At 41.5% G+C, this 25,381-nt stretch overlaps 1 protein-coding gene across 1 annotated transcript in view; it reads right to left on the bottom strand.

Moving 5' to 3' along the window:
- The window catches only part of znf644b (zinc finger protein 644b), a 138,485-nt gene that overhangs the window by 11,158 nt on the left and 101,946 nt on the right, over window positions 1-25,381 (bottom strand). Inside the window, exons 4-5 of the mRNA XM_060918460.1 lie at window positions 21,222-24,011; window positions 20,380-20,898 (exon numbers count right to left, since the gene is read on the bottom strand). Coding sequence (XP_060774443.1) covers window positions 20,380-20,898; window positions 21,222-24,011 — 3,309 coding nt within the window. The remainder of the gene's footprint in view (window positions 1-20,379; window positions 20,899-21,221; window positions 24,012-25,381) is intronic.

The following is a 25,381-nucleotide window of genomic DNA, read 5'->3' as shown; positions in this document are numbered from 1 at the left end:
GGGGAAACCGGAGCACCCGGAGGAAACCCACGCGGACACGGGGGGAACATGCAAACTCCACACAGAAAGGCCCTCGCCGGCCACGGGGCTCGAACCCGGACCTTCTTGCTGTGAGGCGACAGCGCTAACCGCTACACCACTGTGTCACCCGCCACGGTTGTGTCTTGGTTAATTTACTTTCTTCTTTTTGGTTATATACTAAGTGTCCATCCATACAGAGTAAATTTATACTGTGAATGTTAAGGCTGCTACTATTCTTTTTTATTTACGTCACGTCTTGGCTGTTTGGGAAGTTTAGATTGTGCACCTTAAGCTAGGTTGTGAGTGCCCTGTCTGAATGTACCATTGATTTTAGATTGAGTATTTATTCCAGTAGTAACTGTCTTTGTCTTTTTAAAAATAGTATTTATATCTGGGGGCGGCATAGTGGTGTAGTGGTTTGCACTGTCGCCTCACAGCAAGAAGGTCCTGGGTTCGAGCCCAGCGGCCGACGGGGACCTTTCTGTGTGGAGTTTGCATGTTCTCCCGGTGTCTGCGTGGGTTTCCTCCGGGTGCTCTGGTTTCTGGAATGTGAGTGTGAATGGTTGTTTGTTTGTGTTAATGTCTTAGCCCTGCGATGACCTGGAGACTTGTCCAGGGTGTACCCTGCCTCTCACCCATAGTCAGCTGGATAGGCTCCAGCTTGCCTGCAACACTGTACAGGACAAGCGGCTACAAATAATGGATGGATGGATTTATATCTGGAGTTCTTAAAATTCGAACTAATAAACTGTGAATTTATTTTCTTAAAGTTTGTTTGTAGAGAATAGATCAGTCATTTTAAGCTGCTATGCTACAGAATGAATAAAATATTTTTACTGTATCAGCAGTGACCTGTTGTCTGGGTGCCTTATTCAGTCTTAGGTGGTGCAGCGTCAGTAACACCACATAACCACCACTAGCTATAGGCCACACGTGGATATAATATCATCTGTGAATATCCGGGTCAGAGGACAGGTACAGTAAGATGGAGACAGAGTATGTCCAAATTGTGCCCTTATTAGAACACAGAAAACACACTATCACATGTACACTACTGTTCAAAAGTTTGGGGTCACTTTGAAATTTCCTTATTTTTGAAAGAAAAGCACTGTTCTTTTCAATGAAGATCACTTTAAACTAATCAGAAATACACTCTATACTATAGAGTCTATAGTATAGAGTGTATTTCTGATTAGTTTAAAGTGATCTTCCGGCCCGCCACCCCTCTTTGACCAGCCCCCCCAGCCCCTCACCACTTGAACCGGCCCTATGAGGCAATCCCCCAAAGTGGTCATGGCCTATTTTTTTAAATTGCTTTTTGGCAAATAATAACATGTCTGCATCTTGTATTTTGCTGATTTTATCAATTAAAATTGATATTTAGTTATAAAATGAACTATTCATATTTTCCGAATTTTCGTCATATGCTCGCGATCAAGCAGTGACAGGCAGCGCACGCACAGAGAACTGTCAGTGTTCAAGACAGCAAAATGGTTAGCAGTAAGCGAAAAGCTGACAGAGAGTGCAGAGTTTTTAAAGAACAGTGGACCACCGATTATTTTTTCGTTCAGTGTAAGGACCGTGCAGTTTGTCTTGTATGTAAAGAAAGTGTGTCGTCACTACGAAACCCGCCACAAAGAGTAAGCTAGTTTGCGAGGGCAAACAAGAGAAGACAGGATTCGGAGGATGAAATGCGGACTGGCTGCACAACAGAATGTATTCCTTCACCAAACCCAGATCAACCAGGCTGCCGTCCGAGCTAGCTATAAGGTAGCTCACCTATTAGCTACCCGTGGAAAGCCGTTTACTGATGGGGACTTTGTTAAAGCATGCATGCTTGCTGTGGCCGAGGAGGTGTGTCCCGACAAGAAGGATGCGCTCAACGCGGTGAGTCTCTCCGCACCTACTATGACCAGGCGAACCGAAGAGTTGGGGGACGATGTGTATGACCAGCTGAATGAGAGAGTGTCAGAATTCGAGTTTTTTGCTTTGGCCATGGATGAGAGCAATGACGTGCAGGACACAGCACAACTGCTATGATCTATTGCTCATATTATTATAATTTCACTGTTTTAAATGTATTTATTTTATAGGCCTATTTATTTGACCTTGATTAAGTGCTGCACACAATTATTAATATTATTAATAATATCAACAGGCCTACCTACAATTTATAATTTTCCACTCACCTTTGCCAGTGTCAATCACCTCAAATAGGCAGATGTTTCTTACCTTGACAGCTTTGATGTTATTTTTATTAGAAAATAAATAAATGGAATATCTGTGGTATTTCAAATTAAAACAAAGTGTGAAGACTCGATTACTACTTTTGCAAACCACTAGTAAAGATAAACAAATATGTGCCAGGAATCAAGTGTTGATATAGTAGTGGGGATGGAGTAGTGGGGATGGAGTAGTGGGGGATGGCTGTGCCAGGCGAGTAATCTCTACTACACAATGAGGCCTGCTGGTGGTCATATATGTCTGGGTCATACAATTCTATGTTATATAGCTGACCCGACCCTGGCCCCCCCCATTACAGTCAGGAACGACAATGTGGCCCCCAGAGAAAAAAAGTTTGGTGACCCCTGCTCTATACATTGCTAATGTGGTAAATGACTATTCTAGCTGCAAATGTCTGGTTTTTGGTGCAATATCTCCATAGGTGTATAGAGGCCCATTTCCAGCAACTCTCACTCCAGTGTTCTAATGGTACAATGTGTTTGCTCATTGCCTCAGAAGGCTAATGGATGATTAGAAAACCCTTGTACAATCATGTTAGCACAGCTGAAAACAGTTGAGCTCTTTAGAGAAGCTATAAAACTGACCTTCCTTTGAGCAGATTGAGTTTCTGGAGCATCACATTTGTGGGGTCGATTAAATGCTCAAAATGGCCAGAAAAATGTCTTGACTATATGTTCTATTCATTTTACAACTTATGGTGGGAAATAAAAGTGTGACTTTTCATGGAAAACACTAAATTATCTGGGTGACCCCAAACTTTTGAACGGTAGTGTACACTTAAGCACAGTGAAATTCCTCCTCTGCATTTAAGCAGTGAACACACACGTGAGCAATGAGCACACACACATACCCAGAGCAGTGGGCAGCTATGTTACAGCACCCAGGGAGCAGTTGGGGGTTCAGTGCCTTGCTCAAGGGCACTTCAGCCCAAGGCCGCCCCATGTTAACCTAACCGCATGTCTTTGGACTGTGGAGGAAACTCCTGCAGACACAAGGAGAAGATGCAAACTCCACAGAGAAAGGCCCTCCTTGGCTGCTGGGCTCGAACCCAGAACCCTCTTGCTGTGAGGTGACTCACTCACTCGCATACTACAGTTATGGTTGGGTAGTAGGCACTTAACCACATCCTGAGTATTCAGATGCAGTCCCAGACTCACTTAAAGATTTACCCTCCTGGTGCACAATACTGAATCATATCATACACCAACAATCAAATCCCCACTGTCCATGAGCACAAGAGGAATCCAATTTTAAACTCATTTCCTCTGCTAATGCTCCTGATATGCTCATTTGGACAGACATGAAACAGGTGTGTAAACACGGCTGAGGCATTTCCAACACTACATCAAAAGACCACAGTTTTACCATTTGAATTTCAAAGCCATGTCAGATATCGTCCATCTTTTCAAGGAGAACTGAAGTCATTTTTAAACTTGCTTTATTTCTTAATTAACAAGTTATTCAATTACGTTTTCAGTTTTAGTAACCTTATATCGTGACTCATATTGGCAACTAATTGCAATTAAATATTATACTTATCAGCCTATTCGGTTTTTAGCCATGATGAATGTAGCTCGTTTGGTCCATGGCAGGCGTTGCTTATCTGCGCGATCTTCACGAGACTTGTGCGAGACTTTGAAACGTCAAGTGTCAGCTAGGTGTCAGTGCCGCCATTTTGAAAACTGTTTTCCAAACGAAACATTGCACAAAAACGAGTTTAAATGACGTTTACTGCCTACTTTTTTCAAACTTTCCTGATTGCTATCAAAACAAACAAAACTTCCGGCTTGATTACGTCAGCAATCGAAAGAAAGACGGCACGTGCGTCTTTTGTCAACGTTGGCAGATGTTGGTCACTTTGATTTCCGCTGCACGTTTTACTTCCGTCCTACGACGTCTCACACAGGTCTCAATGAATGTCGTTTACGGCCATTGCTTTGACATATGGACTGATATATTCCAAAACACTCAGAACTTGCTATAGCAGTGACAAAATAGCTATCAAAAATGCATTCTGATATTTAATAAAATGAGATAAATAGAATTTTGATAAATTTGCCTTCAGTTCTCCTTTAAAGTGTTATAATAATTTGATGGGTAGCTAGTTTTTTTTTTTTTATTCCTTCCACAACTTTAAGAGAGATCTCAAGACTTGAAGGGTACAAAGAGAGCATGGGTAGGCTACTTTATGACATTTGAATCTGCTAGACATATTGAACAGTGGATTGGGTGGTTAAAACATGGAAGATTTAGGTGTGGAAAAGTACAATATTGTAATAAAACAAGGTTTTATACTACTGTACGACATTTACCATCACCTCCTTTGGAAATGTCTCAGATTAGTGCCAACAGAATTATCATCCACTTGCAGAGGCCCTAAAAAAAAATAACACACTCTACATTACGGGAAAAAAAAAAAAAAGTGTTCTGTTCTCATATGTGACCCAGATTTTTCAGCGCATATCGTACTATTTAGCCATTACCTGTCCATCACATCACAGCCGCTGCCTTTGATTCTACATCAGTAGAGACAAGACAGATCATACACACGGCTGTCTGAGACACGGAGAAGGCCTTGTGTTACAATGAAGCTGTGTGCTCATTAAAACTGGCTGAGATGAAGAGTGATTTATGTACACTTCAATTCAGTTAACATTACAAAGAAAGACTAGAGATAAAAATGGTTATAAAAACAATATCAGCAATAGATTTCAGAATCCTTTAACAGGAAACACCATGTGTGATGGTAATGAGCAACCCAGGTGGACAGTTAGAGACAAAAGTGCAAATAATTTCTACTCCAGCATGTTAATATCAATTTCTGATCACAGCACCATGTTTTATAGTGACACAGTGAAATATTAAGTGTACAGCAAAAGCTTTACAGCTTAATATTTCAGATTGTGCTGTAACAGTAGCCTAGTAAACTAGACCCACCCGTTAGCGGCCAAAACTATTTTTGCCTAGCGAGTGGGTCTAGCCTCGCACCATATAAACAAAAACACCCCGGGCATCAAATCGTGCCCGCCAATCACAACACAAGGTTTTTGTTTGGATTCTTTGGGCGGGCTTTTGCAGGAGTGACGACAAAGCTGCACGACGCAGGAAAGATGGCTACGGGCTAGTGAACAGCGCGCGTTTGACTCCGCTTTGGAATCAGTTTTAGAAGAATTAGACTTGGAGTTTTCGTTGAAACATGAGCAGGAAGAGGCTCTCCGCTCATTCCTTTTCAAGAAGGACATTTTTGCTGTTTTGCCGATCGGCTATGGCAAAAGTCTGATCTACCAGCTGGCTCCGCTCGTAGCCAAAAGGATGGGCTAGTTTGTGCAGTACGAAGAATTAATAAACAGCTTTGAAACATTACTTTTTGATTGTTTCTTATTTTCCCGTTATTTTAAATTTAAGGGAAATTATTTCACCAAACACCACTAAATAAAAACTCTCAAAAACAGTTTAAGCAAACCCTTGAAAAACACTTGGAAAAAAAATGAGTGTATGTGGTACAGACTCCAAACTTGTGGTCATTATCTCCAAACTTCTTAATATCTAGAACCTGTTTATTAATTAATACGCATTTTGAAAAATTATTTATTTCAAGGCCTCCCCCACTGCTTTCTGTCGCTCTGACTACGTCACAGTCACTGTTGCGCTGATTGGTCAGAGCGTTGGCCTATACGCACAGAGACAGTTTGAAAGACAGTGGTTTGTTCCTCCCACCCCCTTCGGAAATGTCTACGGATCGAGGCCAGACTAAATATTCACATTTAGTCTGGCTTGCCAGGCTACTGCAACAGCGCGCGCGCACACACGATTAAAGCTCAAAATTTTGAGATTTTAACTGGCACAGAGTTTAGGAGGTGAAAGTGTAACTGGATTAACAAATTTACACACAATGGTGATTCATATCAATGTCAGTACAAGTAGTTATTATCACATCCCTAAACCAGTGAATGAAACAGGTGCCAGTAGAAAATGGACTAAACTTTTACAAGTAGAGCTGTACTAAAATAATATTGGCTGACTTTTTTTTTCGTGGTATATCAGAGCTATTCCATTCAGCTAGCATGATAGTGAATGAGTCGGAGACGAGTTAGCGGAATGGATACATCTGATATACCACGAAAAAAAGCCATTATTATTATTCATACACATTAATTTGTTTCTCTTTCAAAATTCTCTCAAAATCTTCCGTATTTAACGAAGTAAACTTGGTGGCCATGTTTGTTTACAAATTGTCACAGTCACTCGCTAACGTGGAAAGCATCCAGCGCAAAACCGTGCTCCAATTAGTAGGACATGTGGATCAGGAGGGTCCATATAGACCCTGACATGGCAATAGTGCTGGACAAGGAGAAGGAAGAAGTAGTAGTAGTAGTAGTAGTAGTAGTAGCAGTAGTAGTAGTAGTAGAGTGGTGCATGAAAGCTTGTAAATCCATTAGAATTTTCTATATTTCTACATAAATATGACCTAAAGCATCATCAGATTTTCACAGAAGTCCTAAAAGTAGATAAAGAGAACCCAGTTAAACAAATTAAACAAAAATATTATACTAAATATTTATTGAAGAAATTATCCAATATTACATATCTGAGTGGCAAAAGTACCGTATGTGAACCTTTGCTTTCAGTATCTGGTGTGACCCCCTTGTGCAGCAATAACTGCAAATAAACGTTTCCGGTAACTGTTGATCAGTCCTGCACACCGGCTTGGAGGAATTTTAGCCCATTCCTCCGTACAGAACAGCTTCAACTCTGGGATGTTGGTGGGTTTCCTCACATGAACTGCTCGCTTCAGGTCCTTCCACAACATTTCGATTGGATTAAGGTCAGGACTTTGACTTGGCCATTCCAAAACATTAACTTTATTCTTCTTTAACCATTCTTTGGTAGAACGACTTGTGTGCTTAGGGTCGTTGTCTTGCTGCATGACCCACCTTCTCTTGAGATTCAGTTCATGGACCGATGTCCTGACATTTTCCTTTAGAATTCGCTGGTATAATTCAGAATTCATTGTTCCATCAATGATGGCAAGCCGTCCTGGCCCAGATGCAGCAAAACAGGCCCAAACCATGATACTACCACCACCATGTTTCACAGATGGGATAAGGTTCTTATGCTGGAATGCAGTGTTTTCCTTTCTCCAAACATAACGCTTCTCATTTAAACCAAAAAGTTCTATTTTGGTCTCATCCGTCCATAAAGCATTTTTCCAATAGCCTTCTGGCTTGTCCATGTGATCTTTAGCAAACTGCAGACGAGCAGCAATGTTCTTTTTGGAGAGCAGTGGCTTTCTCCTTGCAACCCTGCCATGCACACCACTGTTGTTCAGTGTTCTCCTGATGGTGGACTCATGAACATTAGCCAATGTGAGAGAGGCCTTCAGTTGCTTAGAAGTTACCCTGGGGTCCTTTGTGACCTCGCCAACTATTACACGCCTTACTCTTGGAGTGATCTTTGTTGGTCGACCACTCCTGGGGAGGGTAACAATGGTCTTGAATTTCCTCCATTTGTACACAATCTGTCTGACTGTGGATTGGTGGAGTCCAAACTCTTTAGAGATGGTTTTGTAACCTTTTCCAGCCTGATGAGCAACAACGCTTTTTCTGAGGTCCTCAGAAATCTCCTTTGTTCATATCATGATACACTTCCACAAACGTGTGTTGTGAAGATCAGACTTTGATAGATCCCTGTTCTTTAAATAAAACAGGGTGCCCACTCACACCTGATTGTCATCCCATTGATTGAAAACACCTGACTCGAATTTCACCTTCAAATTAACTGCTAATCCTAGAGGTTCACATACTTTTGCCACTCACAGATATGTAATATTGGATCATTTTCCTCAATAAATAAATGACCGAGTATAATATTTTTGTCTCATTTGTTTAACTGGGTTCTCTTTATCTACTTTTAGGACTTGTGTGGAAATCTGATGTTTTAGGTCATATTTATGCAGAAATATAGAAAATTCTAAAAGGTTCACAAACTTTCAAGCACCACTGTATGCTAACAATATTGCATGCTATTAAACCAAATGAATGAAACCCACTAGAAGGGAATAAAATACATATACAGGTATGTTATTTACCAGCTGGGAGGTCCATATCGTGAAATACTGTGACCGAGGTCTTGAAAGTACTGAGCGAGGCCCTCTGGGCCGAGGTCAGTATTCAAGGCCGAGGTCACGGTATTTCACCATACGGACCGACCTTAAGCTGGTAAATAATATTAATTTTTTTCTTTACCAAATTCTAACAGAAAACGAGAGCGCCCGAAAGGGAAAACCGAGGCAAGCCACCATTTTGAATCCTCATTCACGGTTGTAATGCACATGGCTTCCTTACAAGTGCACTTCCATGGCAGGAAAAAGAAAAAAAAAAAAACTACATTTTGCCGCCTATGTAGTCCCCTATTTATACAAAACTGAGTCATTCAGGATTCAGCCATGTTTTTGCTCGGCGTTAGCAAGTTAGAGGTTTTTAGCTTTCTCCTGAAATGTTTTCTTTTATTTCTTCTTCCTCAGGGTAGTAAAACTCGCTTTCACTGTGAACACTGTCGTTATCGCTATCCATGATGTAAAATTAATGCTATTTTGAATCCTCATTCACGGCTGTAATGCAAATGACTTTCTCCTCGGTATACAAGTGCACTTCCATGGCAGGAAAAAAAAAAACTACATTTTGCCGCCTATGTAGTCCCCTATTTATACAAATAGGAGTCATTCAGGATTCAGCCATGTTTTTGCTCGGCGTTAGCAAGTTAGGTTTTTAGCTTTCTCCCGAAATGTTTTCTTTTATTTCTTCTTCCTCAGGGTAGTAAAACTCGCTTTCGCTGTGAACACTGTCGTTATCGCTATCCACGATGTAAAATTAATGTTATTCTCCTGAGAAATGCGAAAATAAATGTTGACAAAAAATGCTACTGTGTTTGTTGTTGTTGTGAACGAGTGAGTCACCAGAGGTCCGTAACTGGGGTCTGTACCGTAGGATACGGACCTGCTCGCCAGCCAATCAGAGCGCAGGATTTGGACCGCGAAAAAAATAAAAGTTTTTATTCCATCGAAAAAGTGTCCTGTGTGTATAACAGACGACATTGGACACATCTCTTATCCTGCATTGTTCATACCTGACCACATGCTTACGCCTGCAGAACAGTAAAACCCACCTGCTCTCAGGATCATGTTTTATCTGCACCACGTGCCTCAGTCAGTCTCACCTGTCCTCTTACACTCCACCTAATGTAATCCCACTAAATCCACAAAGAGGCAGCCTACTAGAGAGCTTTATCTCACACACACACACACACACACACAAAAAAAAAAAACCCTACACAACCCACAAAGGTAAATATTAACACTATTAATATGAATTAATATAGTGATGTACTGTATTTCAGAGAGGATTACCACTACTTACATTAGTCTTGTATTGCTCGAATTATTCACAGCTTTATATTTTATCTGAGATAATGAACATGGAACCAGTGTCTCAAATCACAGTCATACAGTCAATGCGTCATTATTGGTCAAGAGTGAATTTGTCCATGCGGTTCAAGGAGTGTGCTTGAGATGTGAAGAGCAGCACTGTATTAAATATTTAAACTGAATATCTTCTATATAAAGATGCAATGAGGCCGTGGTATTTAAAACCAGGTCCCCATTATAGCTGTCAGGGGCGCAGGCACTTACAGACGCAGTTGCATCGCAAACTGGCAGCCAAATCTAAATCGTGAGACGAGAGACAGGGGTGGGCAAGCAGTCGGTTGGTCGATTTGCAAACAGTATGTCAAAGGAATATTTTTTTGGGAATGTGTTGCAGGCCTGAAATGTTGGAATGGATGTATATTAACAAATGAAATGAAGTTGACCAGACAAAACATGAAATATCTTGGGTTCATACTGTCTGTAATAAAATACAAGTCAAAGGAAATTTAGAAATCACTGCTTTTATTTTATTTATTTGCATTTTCCATACCATCTCCACTTTCTGATTTGGGGTTGTACAATTCCCAGCACAAGGTCACTAAACCTCAGCATGAGACACGGCCCCACCTATAAAGACCTGTACCAACTGAAATGTGCACACTTAAAAAAAAAAAACTCACAAAATTGACTATTTAATTTAAGTGTAAGCCTTTATCAGAACACACTGCCCTCAAATTAGAATATAGGTGTCTTTTTTAAAAACCATACTGTCCCTGTGTCCGAAACCACTCACTCGTTCATTACTCCCTACTCCCTATATAGGGAATTACTATTTAGAGGACTATATAGTGAGCGCATTGCTAAAATGAAAAAAAGGTTTCGAACACTAGCCCGTCATGCTGTTATTTACGTCATTACTGTCGCACAATTAAAACGTGCCAGATCAGTCGGCTGGTGGGTTTTCAAAATAATAAATACATGCGTGTATTTTTGTGATAAATCCATATTATACTGGGCGTATTTCCCACATTAATCAATACAAAAGTATTTTGTGTCTGCTGCATCTTTCAGTTCTTTTAAAATCAAGGCTGAATACTTTCTTCTTTGTCGCTGCCTTTTATTAAATCAAATTTGAGGCTTTTGATTTGATTTCTTTCAGTGCGACCGCAATGCATGATGGGATAAATTGCTTGGTTAGTGACCATCGCTGGTACACTACGTTTCATGATGCATTTTGGGATGCTTTGAGTGCACTATACAGGATGTAATAATGCTCACTGTACACTCGGACAGCACTGCAAAATGGCGACCTCACTATATAGTCCACTACATAGTGAGTAGGGAGCGATTTCGGATTTTCGGACTATTGGTGACAGAATCCCCCCCAAGAGGCGCTCATGCTGGGAGCGCTTTCCTTTCTAGGACGTCCATGTTTTCTGGGTGCCTGGCATGGAATTCTTGAGTTAGAAGCGGGTCTAAAATGTTATTGTGGGTACCCAGCTGCACTCCTCCGGACCGCATCCCTCCCCTCCCAGTCCAACAGATATTCCAGTTTGCCCTGCCTGCAATGGGAATTGAGAATTGTGTGTGTCTGGTACACCAGCTGTCCTTCCAGTTCTAGAGGTAATGGGCATTCCATGGATGGTGTATGAAGAGGCGAGAGGTCCAGGAATGGCATGCTCAAGACATGATACGTGGAATGTGGGTGATAGGCAGCAGTGTTGTGGGAGTTCCAGTCTGTAAGGAGACCTCGTTACCTTGGCATAGGACCTTGAAGGGGCCGATTTACCTGGCACCGAGTTTCTTGCATGCATATGCGCTTTGACACATTAGTAGTGATTTGGAAAATCTCTTAATTTGTACATTTAATTTCTTAAAAAACATGCACACACACACCTACCTTTTGCCAATTTCATTATAATGTTAATGTATAAAAGTCTTTACTCTGCTAAATTCAACTCTTGAGACAAAGATGTGATGCTTTAAACAGTCAGTATTGTATTAAGTTAAACATTAGCCTCATGGCTCAAACGCAGGGGTTCCCAAACTTTTTGGGAAAACAAACCCAAATGGACATTCGGAATGTTCTGCGACTTCAAGCCTTTACCAATCTACATTTTTTTATTCCAGATTAAAAATAAAAGGGCTACTGTAATATTTGAACATTTTATTATGTTTGTACGTTACTAACATACTAAATATGTATAACACAAGTGACTAAAAGCCACAGAATATTCCTTGCACTTACTGACCAGTCTAGTGGGAAGGGTTATAGGAAAAAAGCAAGAGAGTCTCGTTTACAGTGGTGCTTGAAAGTTTGTGAACCCTTTAGAAATGTTCTCGATATCTGCATAAATGTGATCTAAAACATATCACGAGTCCTGTGATTTTTGTTGGTTTTGTTCATGTCCTGTGCGAAAATGTGTTTCTATTACAATTTTGTAAACAAATGCTTTATCAAATCACCTGAAAAACCCCATGCAAGTGTATAAACTTTTTTTTTTGTGATACTTGAGTTTTTTCAAACATTCCAGTTTCTCCAGTATTCATTTTTAAAGTCTGATCTTCACAACACATTTGTGGAAGTGTATCATCGCCCGAACAAAGGAGATTTCTGAGGAGCTCAGAACAGAGTTGATGCTTATCGGGCATGAAAAGGTGGCAAAACAAAAGGTGTTTGGACTCCAACAATCCACAGTCAGATGGAGGAAATTTAAGAATCACTCTTCACCTTCCCAGGAGTGATTCACCAACAAAGATCACTTCAAGAGCAAGGCGTTTAATAGTCCAAGTCACAAAGGAACCAGGGGTAACTTCTAAGCAACTAAGGCTACATCCACACGACAACGAGATTTTTTTTTTAAAAACATCGCGTCCACATGGGCAACAGATCAGTAAAATATCAGGTTCATATGGCAATGCAACGCTTGCTGAAAACGATGCAATACACATGCCACACCTCTACGTGCGCTGTAAGACGGTCCCATCGGAGACACCAGAACAATAGAAGTAGACGCATGCGCATAACTGCGCATGCGCACAGTGACTATCCCTGTCACTGTCACACGCACACACTTTCTCACTCCCCATCCTATGGATATAGTCCCTTTAAATCACGTGCTCGTTTTTTGAATGGAGACGCGGAAAGAGGAATGAACGGGGGTAGATGGAAGCCGGTACGCCAACATTCTGATATCCTCCAGAATTCTTTAATGGTCCAGAATAAATTGAATGCTACACGTTGATGGATTACTTTGTTCTTCTACACCCTTTTTGAGGAATGTATTGTCGGACTTAAACCAACATCTGAAGAGGTGAGATCGCTCCTTTTTTTTCCCTATTTTTGCTGGCGGGATTGACTCTGCCCTAAGGGCTATTCTCTCACTCTCACTTTGCACCATTACACAATAAATATTCACAGTGAAAATATTTTGTAAGTGCGTTTCATGAACCAACTTATAGAATTTGTTGACAACTCGCATCGAGTTCGTTACACTTCTACCCGGCGTGAAGCACTGACAGTCATGCGGTTGTGACGTCATCGTAAACAAACCCGTTCTACTCATCCAGACGACTTTGCAACGGCTCCGTTGCCAGATTTTTTCACTCTGGAACCCGTTCTCAAAAGATTTCATTTTGGGGCACCCAAAACGCCGGTGCCGTGTGGATGCCAGGCCGAAATGATAAACAATTTTATCAGATTCACCTGAATCCATTGCCGTGTGGACAGGGCCTAAGTGCCTCTCACATTGGCTAATGTTAATGAGTCCACCATCAGGAGAACACTGAACAACAATGGTGTGCACGGCAGAGTGAAAGCCAATCCTCTCCAAAAAGAATATTGCTGCCTGATCACAGTTTGCTGAAGATCATGTGGACGAGCCAGAAGGCTACTGAAAAAAATGTTCTGTGGATGGATGAGGTCAAAATTATACGGTATTTGGAGAAACGAAAACACTGCATTCCAGCAGAAGAACCTTATCTCATCTGTGAAACATGGTGAGGGTAGGATGATGATGATGACGACGAGAGCCAGTTTTGCTGCATCTGGGCCAGGACGGTATGCCATCATTGATGGAACAATGAATTCTGGATTAGTCCAGTGAATTCTACCAGGACAATGTCAGGACACCCATCCATGAACTGAATCTCAAAAGAAACCCTAAGGACACAAGTCGTTTTACTAAAGAATGGTTAAAGAAGAATAAAATAAATGTTTTGGAATGGCCAAGTCAAAGTCCTGATCTTAATCCAATAGAAATGTTGTGCGAGCAGTCCATGTAAGGAAACCCACCAATATCCCAGAGTTGAAGCTGTTCTGTAGAGGAATGGGTTAAAATTCCTCCAAGCTGATGGGCAGCACTGATCAACAAAAGTTTAATTGCAATTATTGCTGCACAAGGGGGGGGGGGGGGGGGGGGTCACACCATTTTTATTGCTGATCTCCGTACATTTGTGCAGTGTGTCAGGATACTGAAAGAGACAAAAATAAACATGCACCCTATTCATTTTAATGGGGCTTGTCTGAATCGGACTCCAAGTAACTCAAAAGAAAAATAAATCAAACAAGAAGACAGAGCCATCTATATCCCCCACCCTATATCCCAACTATATACAAGGTTTCAAGATATTATTTGTCACATTTTTCAAGTTCTGCTGCAGGAAACCAACCCTACCTCTTTACCCTGACCTCAGCAGCCCATGGCATAAACCCACCGGACGTTTGGTCCAGGTGAGCTAAAACTTAAAATTTCTCACATTTCTTAGTATCAAAAGGCACATATACATTACTTAATCAACACATATACCAACTTTCAAGACCATAACACTCAGTTTTCAAGTTCTGATCCAGAAACTAAACCTACCCCTAAGACTAACCTGAGAGACTAAGTCTGAAATTGTTACCATGGAAACATGAAAAATTTAAATTCCTCAAATTTCTTGCTCTTAGAAACTAAGTCAAAGTCTAATTTTTTATGTAAAAATTTGAAAAATTCTTTTTTCAAAAATCCAAAAATAGCAAAAGGCACCAGTTCATATGTTGCCTGATATGTATACAAAGTTTCATGAAGATATCTTAAGTAGTTTTAAAGATATGGCCCGGAAACGAAAACGTGACCGGTCGGACAGCTGGACGGACAGATGGATGGACGGAACCCCTTTCTAAAAAGCACATCTACATCACCTTGTTAACATGTATACCAAGTTTCAAATCTGTATCATGAATAGTTTTGGATATATGCTCCGGAAACGAACATTGCTCTTCGAAACTAAATCAAAATCTATTTTTTCTGTAAAAATTTGAAAAATACTTTTCTTTCAGAAATCCAAAATAGCAAAAGGCACCAGTTCACATGTTGCTTGATATGTATACAAAGTTTCATGAAGATATCTTCAGTAGTTTTAAAGATATGGCCCAGAAACGAAAGTGTGACCAGACGGACGGAACCCGTTTCTATATCCCCCGCCTGGATAAATATTAGCACACAAATATCTGCCTTTGCTATTATACTGTTAATTTGTGAAATAAATGAATGAAACAAAAAAAAAAAGAGGAGTTCCTTTCATGACTCCATTTGTAAAATAAGCGACCCCTAGTTTGAGGACCCCTATTCTAACGCAAATTTAAAAGGTGCAAGTGTATTTTTTTTAGGTCTTACTAGAACAAATAACGTGGAATCTGTAGAACGTGATAAAAAAATAATGGTTTAAGTCATACACAAATATTGTGGATAAGGAACCCCGTTTGGTAAAACGCCTTTCCATCAATGCTCGTTTGTGTTTGGTTGGGAAAAGGCCTGTTATCAGTCATTTTATTATAGACACTTCCCGTGGCCCCTTCACTCCGTGATGGGAAGTTCGGATCTTTTTACGGACTCAGGGTCTTTGAATCTAGTTCAGTAAGATGAATACTTTTTTTTTTTTAAATTTCTTAATTTCATTCACTGGAACTAGTGTAGTGCCTATATGCTACTCAAACACTAAGAGCAACACGGTTTGCTTCACTTGCTAAAGTATAATACACAAGTTCACTTTTGTTAAGCTCTTAAGCAACCTTTTGGACCATAGCCTATAGAGATCTTGCAGTCACGTGACCGGAAAGTACACAGCCGTCATCTTGTCGGTAAAAAACACCGCTGAATACTGCTGCACTCGTGTACAGAATGGATCAATTTCAACCGACAGACTACACGGCTCATTTTTCTAATGAACAGATAACTAGATACATGTCTAAAATAAACGATCTACAGATTAGTGACCCTTATGGCTTACCGGACGTAGTTTTCAAGACCGTGTCAGTGGATTTTGAACGGCCAGTGGAATACCCAGACGTGTAATACCTCATCAACTTTCCCTCGCTGTTCAGTGAAAGTGCTTATAAATCTCTGGACAGTTATCTTTACAGAAATTCAGGATTTGTCAGCCCCCCTCAGATGTGGCATCTTGTAAACAAGAAAATAACAATCCTCATTGGATGGGTAAGTCACTTAAGTATTATCAAGTATAGCACTGACCAGCCGATTATAGAATAGAATAAGGTAATTCCAGCTGTAATTCCAAATCGTCCGTCTTGTTTACCATGGATCTGGCGTTGGAGAGGTAGAGGCTTGGCAGTGGAGATTTGAGTGGCTGTTTTCTGAGCTTAGTCAACAGGCCGGCTCTGCCTGCAGCCTCGCTTTTGCTTCCACTCCTGACGCCGCCTCCTTCGCCTGCCAGACCCAATAACAGTCCAAGGAGACCCCGCTGGTCTCGCTATCTCGTCCGGAATGTTGTGCATGTGATGGAAATCGCTACAAATCGTCATTTTCTGCTGGAAACCAATGTCTAGTAAGTCCATACGGTTGTAGTGGATATTGAAGTCCGATACAGACGAACAACACGCAAAAATACACACAAAAAACATAACAAACGTGCACAGGTAGGGAGAGCTTGTAGCCACAGCCATTGTAGTAGAATTGTAGTAGGGTTTTCCAGAAGAAAAGGTAGAAGTAGAACTAGAAGTAGAAGGCGGAAATATGGCATTTGACCGACAAGATGGCGTCTGTCACAATCTGGATCGGCTGTGACGTCACATGCAAGTGCTCCACTGAGTTATTCAGTTGAAATGACTGATGACTTCAATTGCCAGGATGAGAGCGCTGAACCCATCAATAAAACGATCATTCTATTCATTGGATGATAGCTATTCACTTTAGCCTACCTGGTCACTGAAGACCTGTAGTGTCTAAACACGTTCCAATGGAAAGGCAAATTAAACATCCATTCAATAGCTACATTAAACACAGCTAGCTAGCTACAGAGATGTTCAGGTTGATCCACTAACGTTAGTGAGCACTCCTTTTGTCTCCATAGGTCATGTAACTAACCATGTGAATAATGAACAAGAGGCTCAGACCCGAAAGATCTATAGTTATGATCCATCAATGGATCACTGACGATAATTATTAGGACATGGTGTTAGCCTCTCTCTTTTTAGCTTTTGTACCTTTATCGAAACAGAACTATTTGGCCAAGTAGAACACAAAATAACCTGATATAAATTTAGGATGTATTCATTTATAACCAGGATTTTCTAAAACAATGTATGTTTCTGAATGGCAAACAATAGTTAAATATTGAAAAGTCTAATACAAATAAAATGAAATAAGAGTGCTCTGAGAGCACAATATCCCCTGCTGGCAACTAGGCCATAACTCTGGTAAAATGCAACTGAACTGAACGATATTGCAATATGCGTATATCCAACATATAACAAAGAATCCTGTCAAGTTTGGTGAAATTCCTCCAAAAATTGTGAGAGGAGTTGATTTCAGAAGGTGAGCGCCCTTCCTGGAACGGACGGACATCACCACGACATAATCCCCCTTCGGGCCTTTCAGCCAGCAGGGGATAATAAAAATTGTGAGGGAAGTTGATTTCAGAAAGCAAAAACACACCTTGATGAAATTGTTAACAAACTTGTACTTTGGCAATTTCATCAAGGTGTGTTTTGCTTTCTGAAATCAACTTCCCTCACAATTTTTATTATCTCCTGCTGGCTGAAAGGCCCGAAGGGGGATTATGTCGTGGCGATGTCCGTCCGTTCCATGAAGGGCGCTCACCTTCTGAAATCAACTCCTCTCACAATTTGTGGAGGAATTTCACCAAACTTGGCAAAAGGTTTTGTTATATGACCGTTAAACGTATATTGACATTTCGTTTAATTTGATTGTTAACAAACTTGTACTTTGGCAATTAAATTAAACGAAATTTCAATATGCGTATAACGGTCATATAACAAAACCTTTTGCCAAGTTTGGTGAAATTCCTCCACAAATTGTGAGAGGAGTTGATTTCAGAAGAACATACACCCTCATGAAATTGTCAAAGTACAAGTTATTTAATCAAGGGTTAAAACTCTGGTAAAATTTTCACAAACGAAATTAAATCGCAATATGCGTATTACAGTCATATAATGAGACCTTTTGCCAAGCTTCAAGAAATTCGTCCAAAAATTGTGAGAGGAGTTGATGTCAGAAGGCAAGCACACAATTGCGAAAGTACAAGGTTGTTAATCAAGGGCCACAACTCTGGTAAAATGCGACCGAATTGAACAAAATAATCTGCGTACTACCGACATATAACAAGGCTTCTTGTCAAGTTTGGTGAAATTCCACCAAAAGTTGTGAGAGGAGTTGATTTCAGAAGGAAAACACACTCTCATGAAATTGTCAAAGTCAAATTTTGTTAATCAAGGGCTGTAACTCTGGTAAAATGTGACCAAATTTAACCAAATTATAATACGCGTAGTACCAATATACAACGATGCCTTTTGTCAAGTTTGGTGAAATTCCTCCAAAAATTGTGAGAGGAGTTGATTTCAGAAGGTGAGCACTCTTCCTGGGATGGACAGACGGACATCGTCACAACATGATCCCCCTTCAGGCCTTTCGGCCAGTGGGGGATAAAAAAAACATGCTGTTGAGCCAGACATATGAAGACCTGTCGTTATGATTTGTGTATAAATCGGTCACTCCTACACAGAGAATATGCCGCGGTCATGTGACGAGTAAATGCGAGACTAACACCCGAAAGACCCGTTCGTGAATGAATCTGAGCCTGAGTGATGCATACACATGACCCAGGGAAAAATTAACGAATCAGTCACTGAGATAACTCATTACTCCCGAGTCACACAAAAGATTAGTGCAAAACGAATGAATCATTCAGGAACGACACATCACTTACAAGAAATCGCTCATGTGAGGGAAGAAAAAATTAATTTTATATATATATATATATATATATATATATATATATATATATATGGATGCAGAATTAGCAACATTGTCTTGTGGACATGGTATGTAAAGGTAATCTGTATAAAGCTTTGAATTGTTTGAATTTTTTTTTTTTTTGGAGAAAATAAATCTGATTTTTTCTTTTTTTTTACTGCAAAGAAAAATGGGCAATGATGGCACTCGTGACTATTCTCATTAAATCCTTATGAGCTGAAATTTGCATGTATATCGAGTGCAACTTCAATCAGCTCAGTGGCCTGTAATTTATCTGCCATCACTAACATGCTAATACCATAACAGAGCTCATAAGAGTTTATCACCCCCCCCAAAAAAAATAATAATTTATATGGGCGGCACGGTGGTGTAGTGGTTAGCGCTGTCGCCTCACAGCAAGAAGGTCCGGGTTCGAGCCCCGTGGCCGGCGAGGGCCTTTCTGTGTGGAGTTTGCATGTTCTCCCCGTGTCCGCGTGGGTTTCCTCCGGGTGCTCCGGTTTCCCCCACAGTCCAAAGACATGCAGGTTAGGTTAACTGGTGACTCTAAATTGAGCGTAGGTGTGAATGTGAGTGTGAATGGTTGTCTGTGTCTATGTGTGTCAGCCCTGTGATGACCTGGCGACTTGTCCAGGGTGTACCCCGCCTTTCGCCCATAGTCAGCTGGGATAGGCTCCAGCTTGCCTGCGACCCTGTAGAACAGGATAAAGCGGCTAGAGATAATGAGATACGAGATGGAAAAAAAACACCCACACACACACAGGTAACTTCACTCCTGAATATTCTCATAAATCATTACAAGCAGTATTTTGCATCTTTATAGCGTTATAACATTACTTTCAAGCATTTAAATGTCAGTGCATTGAAAGCAAAATCCTTGCTATGACAGTCCTTGCTAATGCTAAGTCTAGTTAGCATGTTAACTCTAGGTTCTAGAGTGGAGGTTTGTGTACAAGGGTGGCTATGAGGGGTTGGATCTAGGAGTTTTAATAATAATAATAATAATAATAATAATAATAATAAATTTAAAAAAAAAGTTATGCGAATCTGATTCAGCTTCATTTTTTTTAATCGTTAGAGACCTAATCCTGCGGGGGTTTTTTTTTTGGACAAATCTGCTACTTTACCTACTGCACCTTTAAATGTGCAGTATTCATAAATTAAACATGGCTTGGTTGATCAGCTGTTGTGTACCAATTGTCATTATAACACACATTATAAAAATCATAGTTTTTGTGACGTTACTACTTTGCTATTTTGATGGCACTTTGTTCACAAACCTAACAAGACACTAAATGCTTCATGAAGTGAAGTGTAATATATTTACCATACTGCTAATTCTTAGTTGCTTTTGGAACACTGCATCGTAGTATTATCTATCTATTTTCACTTAAGCAGATAATTCTGTGAATTTCTCACCTTGGCTACATATGGAGTCAGGCAGAGCTTCAGGAGGAACCTTCTTGGATGGAGAAATGATAAAGCGGGCTCTGGCTGTCTTAGAGTGGCATGTGACTGCCGACGCCTGGTCCACTCTCTGTGTCTTAAGAAGCTCTAAAGTGCTTTTGCTGTTCTCGTTCATCTCCTCCCTCCTCTTCCTCTTCTCATCCTCCTCAGAGACCAGCCTGTAAGCAGAGTGCTGGATCTTCAGTGGGATGTCAGTGGGTGTATGAAACGGGCCATCGCTTCCTGCAAACTTCTGAGAAATGAAGGGTCTGGAGAAGCGAGGTTTGTCCTCAAGCGCTCGGAGAACGTTCCCATGCTCATTTTTGTCCTGCAGGAGCTCAGTTAGGATGCACAGGGGAGATTTACTGACACCGGAGATTGGCTTGCCAATCCGCTTCAGGTGACCCCGTACGTGATTGGACAGGCCAGTTTTGGTGTCGAACCAGCCCCGACACAGGGGGCAGGTGTGTTCGGTCCGAGATTCAGATTTATCTGTTGTGACAAAAAGAACACAACACTCATTACATATGAAAATTTTGAACAGTTAAAGATTGAAAACAAATGTGTAGGATGTTCGGATACACCACTTCACACAGCTGGAATAAACCTTAGAGGATCTTGAACCTGGATTTTTTTTTTTAACTACATTGGGCAACATATAAATGTATTCTATTACAAAGTCATCCGATTGTATTAAAGTTACTTAATGTGTAATGTACGAGCTATGAAAAAGAAAAAAAATGAGAAGAAAAAGAAGAAATGGGAAAAAAAAAAAAAAAACACATGGGTGTAAATATTTTTCGGTTATAATTCACCTCTCCTGATCCTGCTGCTCATGGAGGGCGCTCTTCTGCGAATGCGAGGCTGCCGGTCCTGAGACGCCACCTGTTCAGGTGACAACATGTGACGAGCCTCGTAGCTTAACCCACATCTATGGAGATGTCCTCTGATGTGATTGGACAAGCCCACCCCTGATTCAAACACAGCAGGACAATATGGACAGTACTTCCGATCTGGTTCAAACAAGGGGGACACGCAGTAGCTGGTGCAAGAATCGCCGAGATTAGGATCAGTACACTCCGGACTCTCCTCGCTCACTGCACTCTCTATGTTCTCTTCTTTCACTATGAGCGTACTGATCTCATCATCGTCTTCCATGTTGCTATCAAGATCTGACTGATCAGGAGAGTCGTGGACATCGTCTTTAAGCAGATGTCCCTGCTGAGTTAAGGGGTCAGTGGAGTCACTGCCATCCAGGAATTGTGCTGTGCTCTCGCTGGGAAAATGAGCATCGTTTGCCTGATTAACTGTGCCGAAGTTATCACTACTGTAGTCACCACTCTGCAAAGAATAAATATCAAGCCTTTCCGGAGTTCCTGATTCACGTTTTGGTAAAATCATTGGAAATTTCTTGGGCGTGTTGTGATATGGAATGGACATTTTTCTTTTCGATGGAGATTTTTGTTTGTGTGCCACTAAACTGCTTCCAGCAGAGTGATCTTTGGAAGTGTTCACATCATGGTTCAGATGTACAGCTTTGCTGGAGATTGCAAACTTGGTCGCAAGATTAATGCCAAAGCCAGAGAGACATTTTGTGTTCCGTTTGGAGACAGAACTTTCACATTCTTGATTGTCCTCTTCAACATAGGAGAGACCTGTTGTCACATCTATTCTCTCTGTAGGCTGAGATAATTTACTTGGCTTGTCACGTTGCACGGACGACGGTGACAGATTGTTTGCCAAGCTGCCAAAGCTCCACTTGATCAGTGAGGAGCTCAAACTTTTACAAGATTTTTGTGTGCCATTATCTCTCAGAAAAAGGTCCGCAAGGCTGTTTGACCATGCAGACAGCCCTGCTCCACTTTTCTTTTGCCTCTCTCTGAGAAACTTTGGCTTCAGTGAAGGTGGAGGGGAGTCGTCTGCTTCGGTTTGGCCTGGTGTCCTGTCCCGCTCTGACCTTACAGGGTCTGGGTCCGTTGCCATATTGTGTGACAGAAATTCATAGTCACAAAGTGGCTGGTCATGTACGAGTTTCAGGTGCTTTCTTAAAACGTCCCTATACTTTGTTCTAAATGTGCAAATTTTGCAAAGAAGCATACCCGAGGGTTTTACGACTCTTCCTTGGCATGCACTGAGGTGAGCCATCTGTTGGTGTGCTTCCTTATCTGACTTGCTCAACACTGTGCGATTCTGTGTGTATTCTACACAAGTGTAATCATTTTTGTCCTTTTCATGGGTCTTGGCGTGATTAGTGAATGCTTGTGGACAGTTGGTTCCAAAAGCACACTGGGGACACTGCAGCTGAGCTTCTCCTCCCTGCATTCTCAGTTCATTCAAGTCTTTAATCTCCTCCATCAACTTCTCCCTTCGCACCTGGTGGATCAGCATGTGCTTCTGCAGGGAAGAATGCTCGCAGAACGAACGCCCACACTCTTTGCATATAAAGGGGCGGAGGACGCTCGCTTGCCCTACCTGATTATGCCGATCTAAATGATACATCATATGCCTATGCAAATGCCTTTTCTCCTTGAAATTAACATTGCACTTTGTGCATTGGAAAAACGAGTGCTCTGTCTCCAAGCCCGTTTCCAGCTGCCTCTTTAATGGCATAGGTTGGCCACCCACGTAGGTGTCGGCTTCATTGCACCCGCCTCCATTATCGCTTGAAATTAAGTTTTTCTGGTCTTGGGAGTTCCCTAGATGCGAATCTATGTGTGCTTTCAAACTTTCCGAATCCTGCCTCAAGGAACGCTCTTCACTAATAGACGAATCAAAATCCAAGTCCGTGTTAGTAAGGGAGGCACAGCTGAAGCCCTCGTTAACTTTTTCTTCCATTGGTATCCTTTTCACTCTGCATGTTTTTCGTTTCCTCCTCCTTGAGCTGGCTGACTGAAGCCCCTCCACCTTTATCTTTCCTTTCACCACTTCATCAAGTATCCTGCCTTTCAAAAGGAAGCACATAAACTTCTCTCGGAGGCTTCTGTTTAGGCCATCGTAGTTGTCAGAGGAGCTTTCTGATGACTCAGAATCAACATCCCTTAAGGATCCCGCTTTAATGCCGTTGTTTGTCCACACCCGGCTGATTGCCCCGTTATCCGCATTGTCCCCCACCAAGGGAGTCTCGCGGTCGCTGTTGTCCGACTCGGATAGGGTCCGTGTGGATGGTGCTTTCATAACGTGCCCTTCTGGTTTTTGCCAAGTGTTTGATTGAAGCTCGCAGGGAGGCTCCAACACCTCAGGGTTGGTGTCTGTCCCAGGCAAAGGGGACACATCCTTGTTGGGGACTTGAGGTTCCTCTGAGGTACAGTGTGAAGCAGATCCATTAACAAGTGCTCCTGAAGGCAATGAATTGTCTGTGCAGGGGGCAGCCAGGACACCGCCACAGACAAATGGGCTCGCCTGTGCTCCATTTAAAAGGCTTTGGTGACTGTCCAAAGATTGGCACTGCTGTGGTCCCACACTGCTGTTGCTGCTGTTGTTGTTGTTGCAGGTAGAGGTGGTGGGAGAAGAAGTGTGAGAGCCTGACAGCTCCTGAGTGTAATATTCAGCAGATTCCACCTCTTTCTTGGCACTATTTCTCACTGCTGCCATGGCAGAGACAGCATCTAGAAAACACAATTAGCATCCAACAGAGCCATCATCATCTAAGGTACAATAAATGGGTAACTAAACAAAGGAAATAAATGTGTTAAACAACAGTTTGGTTAAAATGTCATGTGGCCATCCATTTCCAAGCAAAACTACACAGGCCAACGTAAAACCTAAACACTATAACCTCCTGCCCATGTATAAACAGGTATTTTCTACTTGAGAGAGAGCAAAATGTTCTCAGTGGAGCCGAAACGAGAAGGCCGTTATTTTTTAAGTTGCATTATGGCTTTCCGCACCTACTGCCACCATATCTATTCACAGCACACCCTGCTGCTAGTTTTGAAAACACTGGTGAGGAAGCTTAATTATGTGAGCACACCTTTGGGATCTGACCTTCCTGTTTCTCCCACTAAAGTTCTCAGCCACTTCCCAAAATTGACCAATTTCCATGGGAACAAAGTACACCTCCAATGAGATCATATTATTCTATCTTAGCACTCCGTGATGGTGCCAAAGCACATCCCAGCACGAGACTGTTGTTGCTTGATTCTTGACAAATTGGCACACGTGCACAAAGTACAACCCCACACACACACAACCCTGTACAGTCTGACAGATGATAAATAAAAGCGGATAGTGACAGACTTGCACCTTGAAATGAAAGATATTATTTAATGGTTTCACAGCAGAACCTGCAGAACGAGAAGTGTCTTACTCCCCCCCCCCAAAAAAAAAAAAAAAAGCTCGACCCCCTTTAAGGGTCCAGACTTGCTTAGATAAATGTATGCTCTGAGGATCTGACATCCAGCACTGGCTGCTCTCAACAGGAAGCTGCGTTGCTAACGAAGTGGTAAATTCAGTGTTAATGAGTGGCTTCACTGTTACCACCTCCAAGGTAAACCTTCCCGGTTCCATATTCTCTCCATCTGTTCGGGTGTGAGGGGCTTTCGGAGGGGGAACAGACGCTCCACATTTAAAGCTAACTTCATTGAAAGCCCTGAACAGCAGGGTGGCAAAGCCATCAGAAGCCGATTTCGGCATTAAATTTACAGGCCTCATTAGCTGCCAGCTTCCACACCAATCTGTTCCATACACCACAAACAGGGGTGAAACGCAATGCGTCTTTTAAAAATTCATTCACTTCTATTTACTGCATTTAATCAATGTTAAAAGGTTGACTTTGCCTTGCTGGGAGCTATTTACAAGGATTACAAGATTAAATAAAATGTACACTCTGTGCAGGGATCAATCTGACACGATTAGCTCTTTTTTTCCCCCCTCTTCCAATCTCACACTCACTTTTCTTTCATTCCCTTATTCCTTGCCTCTGAACGTGGTCAATAAAGAATGTGCAAACAAGGACAAACCAGAAGAGGGCCCATTG

Source organism: Neoarius graeffei, chromosome 4 (genome assembly GCF_027579695.1).
Source record: "Neoarius graeffei isolate fNeoGra1 chromosome 4, fNeoGra1.pri, whole genome shotgun sequence".
Classification (NCBI taxonomy): Eukaryota; Metazoa; Chordata; class Actinopteri; order Siluriformes; family Ariidae; genus Neoarius; species Neoarius graeffei.
The sequence above is the reverse complement of the archived record's forward strand: the minus strand, read 5'-3'. Positions and strand labels throughout refer to the sequence as shown.